At 47.4% G+C, this 6,814-nt stretch overlaps 1 protein-coding gene across 2 annotated transcripts in view; it reads right to left on the reverse strand.

The window, feature by feature from the left end:
• NOTCH4 (notch receptor 4) overlaps positions 1-6,272 on the reverse strand; it is a 62,946-nt gene extending 56,674 nt beyond the window's left edge. For both annotated transcript variants that reach the window (XM_061619551.1, XM_061619552.1), the window contains exons 1-5: positions 6,047-6,272; positions 4,951-5,026; positions 3,116-3,384; positions 1,259-1,597; positions 698-820 (exon numbers count right to left, since the gene is read on the reverse strand). In XM_061619551.1, coding sequence (XP_061475535.1) covers positions 698-820; positions 1,259-1,597; positions 3,116-3,384; positions 4,951-5,026; positions 6,047-6,089 — 850 coding nt within the window. In that variant the 5' untranslated portion in view covers positions 6,090-6,272. The remainder of the gene's footprint in view (positions 1-697; positions 821-1,258; positions 1,598-3,115; positions 3,385-4,950; positions 5,027-6,046) is intronic.
• Positions 6,273-6,814: the final 542 nt, after the last annotated feature.

Below are 6,814 nucleotides of genomic sequence, written 5' to 3' on the forward strand. Positions count from 1 at the left end.
CTGGGATCACATTACCCCAGTGTTATTAGATCTTCATTGGCTACCAGTTGTCTACCGGGCCCAATTCAAGGTGTTGGTGCTGACCTTTAAAACCCTATACGGGTTCGGCCCAGTATATCTGAAGGAACGCCTCCAGAATCACCGATTATGCCGCCTGACAAGATCAGCCTCGCAAGACCTTCTCTCGGTCCCACCTGTGAGAACAGCCAGGCTGGTGCGGACCAGAGAGAGGGCATTTTCTATTGTGGCCCCCACCCTCTGGAACTCCCTCCCTTTTGATCTCAGACATGCTCCCTCCTTGTCCAGCTATCGCCGAGCCTTGAAGACCTGGCTGTTCAGGCAGGCCTACAAGATTGAGATAGAGTAATTTATGAATTAAAGGATGGCTTTTTAATTTTAAAATTTGATGATGTTATTATATATATATGTATTGTTTTATTCTTGTTGTTCGTCGCCTAGAGTGTCCCTAACCCGGACAGATAGGCGACTGAAAAATAAAATTTATTATTATTATTATTATAATACTCTAACCACTACACCACACTGACTTTAGGGCTAAGAATACCCCCTATCTGAAACCCTGGAAAGCTGCTGCCAATCAGAGTAGACAATACTGACCGAGATGAGCCATTGGTCTTACTCAATAGAAGGTAGCTACCTATGTTCCTATTGAGGGGGGAGCATACTTGCACATTACCTGTCCAACCTGGTAGGCAGTGGCAGGTATATGACCCCACTCCATCCTGGCAGGTGCCCCCATTGTGGCACTGATGCCCCACACAGTCATCTGGGTTCACCTCGCAGTATTGGCCTGTGTAGCCTATGGGGGCAGAAAACACGATTAGACAAATTCACAGAGGATAAAGCTGTCAATGGCTGCTAATCACAATGGCTTAGTAGCCAGCTTTAGGATCAGAGGCAGCCTCTGGATACCGTTCGCTGGAGAACACGCGTGGGGGAGTGCTGTTGCACTCATGGCCTGATGGAAGGGGTATCTATACTGGGGAAGGGCCATAGCTCAGTGGGAGAGCATCTGCTTTACCTGCAGGAGACCCCAAGTTCAGTCCCCTCCTGGCATCCCCAGGCAGGCCTGGGAGAGATCCTTGCCTGAAATACTGGAGAGCTGCTGCCAGTCAGTGTCGACAATACTGAGCTAGATGGAGCAATGCTCTGACTTGCTATAAGGCAGCTTCCTAAACTCAGCCATACTCAGTCCAGGCAGAACCGTGTGGTTTTGCCACTGTGCCCAATCGCTTACCTGGGAGACACAGGCAGCCATGGTACTTGTCATTGATGTGGTGGCAGGTGCTGCCATGGAGGCAGATCTCTGGGGAGCAGGGTCCTAGGCGGTACTGGCAGAGTGGACCAGTGGAGCTGGGCGGGCAGACACAGCGGAAAGAGCCAATGTTATTAATGCAGCTGCCTCCATTGAGGCAGGGGTTAGGGTCCCCAAAGCACTCGTTGACATCGTGTTGGCAGGTGTGCCCTTCAAAGCCCGGCTGGCACTGGCAGACGATGACCGGGTAAGTGATGACGCAAGTCCCTCCATTGGCACAAGGATTCGCCGGGCAGAAGTCCATCAGCTGGCAATTCTTTCCTGGGAAGAAACCAAACACGGAAGTCAATGGCTCCCAGATTCTCCCTTCCCTCCAACATTAACATGAAAGGTCAATGTAATCCAGCATCCTGTTTCTGACAGTAGTCCTCCAGGTGGTTCCGGGAAGCCCACAAATGGGGGGGGGGCATACAGGCAATAATCCTTCCTGCTATTGCCTGTGCAGCAACTGGTATTCAGTGGTAGATTGCCTCTTAACATGGAGGCTCCCTCAAGCTATCATGGCCAATAGTCACTGATAGATCTATGGGAATTTGAATTCCCATCCTATCTATCTATCTATCTATCTATCTATCTATCTATCTATCTATCTATCTATCTATCTATCTATCATAAAGTAGATGTGGGGAATCTTTACCCCACCCGATGTTGCTGAACTACAGACCCCATATTTGGCCATTGACCATGCTTGCTGACGGGAGTTATAGTTCAGCAACATCTGTAGGGCCAAATGTTCCCCACTCATGAAATAAACAAACAGGCAATAAATAATAATAACAAAATCTTAGGATTTTAGAGTCTGAAGGGATTTTAGAGGTCATCTAGTCCAACCTCTGCTCATTGCAGGATCTGCCACGCAGGCTGCAATTACAGCATCGCTGACAGATGGCTGTCCATCCAGTCTCTGCTTTAAACACCTCCAGCCAAAGAGAGCCCACCACCTGCTGAGGCAGTCTGTTCTGCTGCCAAAAAGCTCTCACTATTAGACAATTTCTCCTAATCTTTAGGCAAAATCTGCTCCCCTGCAATTAGCTTGACTTGATACAAGTAGAGAAGGGGGGTGAGAAATTTGATCCAGTTCACATTCAGAGTTGAACTTCCCTCATTTGCACTTTCCGAAACAGAACATGAATAATAACGCAGCCATCCTTTGAAATTCACACTTCTCTGCGTTTTTGCAATGCAGTTCTCCAGCCAAGTAATGGGTACAAATATGTGTATACCAGCACAAAATGTGCATTAAAATAAACGTTGTTGTTGTTGTTGTTGTTGTTGAATGTATATCCTCCCCATCCTCCCAAAGGAGCCTAGGGCGGCAATCGCATCAACAAAATCATTTATCAACAAAGTATCATTAAAATGTATTATATTAGGGGAAACGGCAAGCAAAAATGTATGTTTTAAGAGAAAATAGCACTAAAATACTACTGAATTTCCAGGAAGACTTTTTAAAATGAATCAGAAACTGAGGTGGGATTGCGGAGAACTGAATTTAAGATTGAGGAAAATTAAACGACGAGAGAAACCGAGATGGGCAGATGCACCCGCTGTGTCTAGATGTGGGGCAGTGTCCTGTTCTTCCTAATCCAACCCATATCACATTGTGGGTTGTGTCCAATAAAGTTCTACTCAGAGCAGACCCAACGAAAGTAATGGACCGAAGTTAAACACATCTGTTAATTGTAATGAATCTGTTCTGAGTAGGATTAGCATTGGATACAAACCTTTCCAAACAATAGCCTCAGGTGGGTGGGTGTCTCTCTTTTTTTCTTGCCATACCTGTCCATCCTGGCATGCACTGGCATCGGTACCCTTTTCCGGAGAGCCACTGGCACGTTCCTCCATGTTGGCAGGGTGAAGGGAAGCAGGGGTCTCCAACTGCTCCCTTGCATTCCTCCCCAGTGAAACCAGGGGGGCACAGGCAAGTATAGGCAGGGGGGGTTGGGGGGCGAAGGTTCATGAGGGTGCAGGTGCCCCCATTCTGGCAGCGCCCAGGGGTGCAGGGGTCCACAAACTGGCACATCTCTCCCACGTAGCCAGCAAGGCAACTGCCGAGGCAAAAAGACAACACGGATGACCCCCACCCCAAAGGCTTTCCTTTAACTTGGATTTGAACAATATTATAGGATCAAAGACTACTTCTGCACCATACATTTAAAGCATTCTCATATCACTATAAACACTCACACTTATGGCTTCCCCCCAAAAAAAGAATCCTGGGAACTATAGTTTTGTCAAGGGTGCTGCTAGGAGGCCTCTATTCCTCTCACAGAGCTACAATTCCAAGAGTGGTTTAACAGCCAATCCCTCTTCCCAGGGAACTCTGGGAAGAGTTGCTCTCTGAGCGACTTTTTTATTTAAGACTTTGTTTACAGGGAAGCTGGATGCACTTCAAAGCACAGGGCCAGTAACCCCTTCCCCCCAATATTTGCAGACGGCCCAATCCACATACCGTGTCCTGGCCCCAGAAAATCCTGTTGACACTCCGTAGCTCAGAGTAAGAGGGAGCCAGAATTAGTTTTCCCTCCCTGCCCCCTCTGAAATTTGGCCAAAATTTGCATCAATACATATAAATCCGCATATGCAAATTTTGTGCAATTTTTTTTCTAGCAAAACACCACTGACTGTTTCTCAGTCTAACCTACCTCGCAGGGTTGTTGTGATGACAAAAGAAGGTGTGATAGGAAATGAAGAAGAATGTCACCCTGAGCTCTTTAGAGGAAGGGCAGGGGAGGATAAAGGGTAATAAATAAAGACTGAGTCATTCTTTGCATGGTTCACTTCTAAAATGAGAACACCTTCCTGGAAACTTTACCCCCTCTAGCTTCAGTGCCTTGCTGCCTTAACCCAGATGCATTATTTATTTATTATAGGGAAGGGCTGTAGCTCAGTGGTAGAGCATCTCCTTTGCATGCAGAAGGTCCCTGGTTCTGTTGCTGACATTTCCAGGGAGGGCTGGAACAGAACCCTGCCTGAAACCCTGGAGAGATGCTGCCAGTCAGTGTAGGCAATACTGAGCTAGATTGACCAAAGATCTGACTCAATATAAGGCAGCTTCCTATGCCCTTATACCTCAGTGGTAGAGCACCTGCTTTGTATGGAAAATGCCCCGGGTTCAATCCCCGGCATCTCCAGGTAGGGCTAGGAAAGATTTCCTGCCAGTCAGTGTAGACAATACAGCCTATGGACCAATGGTCCAGATACGTATAAGTCTGATGTTCCTAAAAGAAGTTTAGGGTGGCATACAGTTTCTTTCCCTCCCCCTTTTGATCCTCACAACAACCTTGTGGTGTAGGTCAGACTAAAAGAAGGTGATTAGCCCAAGGTCATCCACCGACCTTCTCATATACGAGAAGAGATTTATATTCAGGTCCTCTCTCAACTGACCACAGCTAGCACTGGCTCAGTGATGTCAGCTGTACAACGGGCAGAAAACAATGCAACTAGCACAGCTTTCCCCAGTCTGGAGATGCAATGATGGGGAATCGCCAGCTCACTCCCACTCCTACCCCACGATGGGCAGAATGTTGTGAAGGGAAATCTGCATGGGGTGATCTTCTGGGGCGAAACCCTCCCCACCCCTTGAGGAAGGAACTGGAATCCTGGAAACTTACAGGCAGGAGAAAGTCCCATTGGAGTGACTCAAACAGACTCCTCCATTCTTGCAGGGAATGCGGGCGCAGGATAGACCTAGTAAGGGGGCAAAACAGACCAATGACATAACACTAGATGGATCAATCAACTGGCTTAATTCTCATAAACAAAAAAGGAGCTGGTAAATCCATTTCTGGGCTGCACTGTTTTGGATTGCAAGATGGGAGGTCAATGTGATCAAATGCTCCTTCAGACTTCTTTTTTTTAAACTGTACATAAAAAACTAGCATGTCACAGAGATGGGTTCAAGCACCATCTTCTCCCCTGAGATGCTGGCCTTCTACATGCAGGAACTTTTAAACTTTTTTGATATGGAGCAGCATTCAGTTATATGAGTCCCTCACACCTGTTTCACAGTTTGCCACAATTCCTGAATTCTTCATTTTTTGCTTAGTTATTCACGCACACTTTTTACAATGGAATGGAAAACCTGTGGCCCTCCAGACGCTGTTGGACTCTAATTCCTATCAGCCCCAGCCAGCATGACCAGTGGTCAGGGATGATGGAAGCCATAGTCCAGGAATATCCAGAGGGCTACAAGTACCCACCCCAACCTGTTTTACATATATCTGTCCAATACACAGAGAGCCAGTGTGGTGTAATGGTTAAGGTGTTGGACTACGACCTGGACCAGGGTTGAAATCCCCACATAGCCATGAATGCAGTTGTACAGCATTTTGTGTATGCTCACACATACAACCATACAGATGGAAAACAGTTACATATATCCAAAACATCAACTGCATGCATGCAAAAAGTATTTTTTAAGAAAAACCCTATATAGCTGGTTGCCAGCTTTTCAACCATTCATTACAGCTATGTCTTTAAGGGCAGCTTGATCTGCAGCAGTTAAATCAAGTGATAAACACTGATCTCCATACCAACACAAGCTTTGTAAGCTCATTGCTGCAGTCAGACCATGCTGCCGTTAAAGGCACAGCTGCAGAGGTGGGCTGAAAAGTTGGCAACCCTCCCCTTCAGCATCCCTGCAGTGTCCAAGGCTCTAGCCCACCACCCCGCAAAGTAAGCAGGTTGGCTTACTTTACTTATACTTACCTTGAGCGAGTGGAATCAATGTCAGCAACAACAAAGACTCCATCCTGTTTCAAGGCCACTCTCCACTTTCCAGATTGCCCCCACCCTTTCTTTCAGCTCCAGGATTGATCTCGGAATGAAGAACCCAGGTGTCTGGAGCAGGGTGTCAAAAACCAACACCAAGCAATTGGACAGCACCGGATCAAGAAGTGTCCCTTGGGTGCCACCCACCCATGGAGCCCCCCATATCTGCAGACGTGTTGTGTGACTGTGTAACAAGTTCCTCGCCGTCATACCCCCCCCACCCACTTCAAGAACAAGGGACATCCTGCCGACTGTGCTCCATTGTCAAAGGTTTCCTGCCCCACACAATGAATGGGAGGAGAAAGGTTTCCTGTTACCCAGGGAACTCTCGTCAACATGCAAAATGGGTGGGGAGAATTGGAGGGGGAGAGAGACAGAACCTTGGAGGGGGCACTGTGCCCTCAAGAATGCAGGCGCAGTGGATCAGAACACATTAATGGGGTTGCTGCGAACCTGGGCTGAGAAAAAGAGGGTCCACAAGATTGCATCTCCACATCAGGCAAGAAAACTCTTCCCATTGTGGACATGTGTTGCACATAGGGCCTGGCAACCAAGAGGTCTTCTGTATCTTTAAAAGTTGTGCAGGGGGAAGGGAGAATTCCACCTTGTGGTTTTTCCCATTACAGGGTTGCAAGAACACCTGCACTTGGCTGACTTTCTCTTCTAAAGATACAGGATCAGTCTCAGGCCCTGAACCTGGCAACC

This window comes from Rhineura floridana, chromosome 3 (assembly GCF_030035675.1).
Source record: "Rhineura floridana isolate rRhiFlo1 chromosome 3, rRhiFlo1.hap2, whole genome shotgun sequence".
Classification (NCBI taxonomy): domain Eukaryota; kingdom Metazoa; phylum Chordata; class Lepidosauria; order Squamata; family Rhineuridae; genus Rhineura; species Rhineura floridana.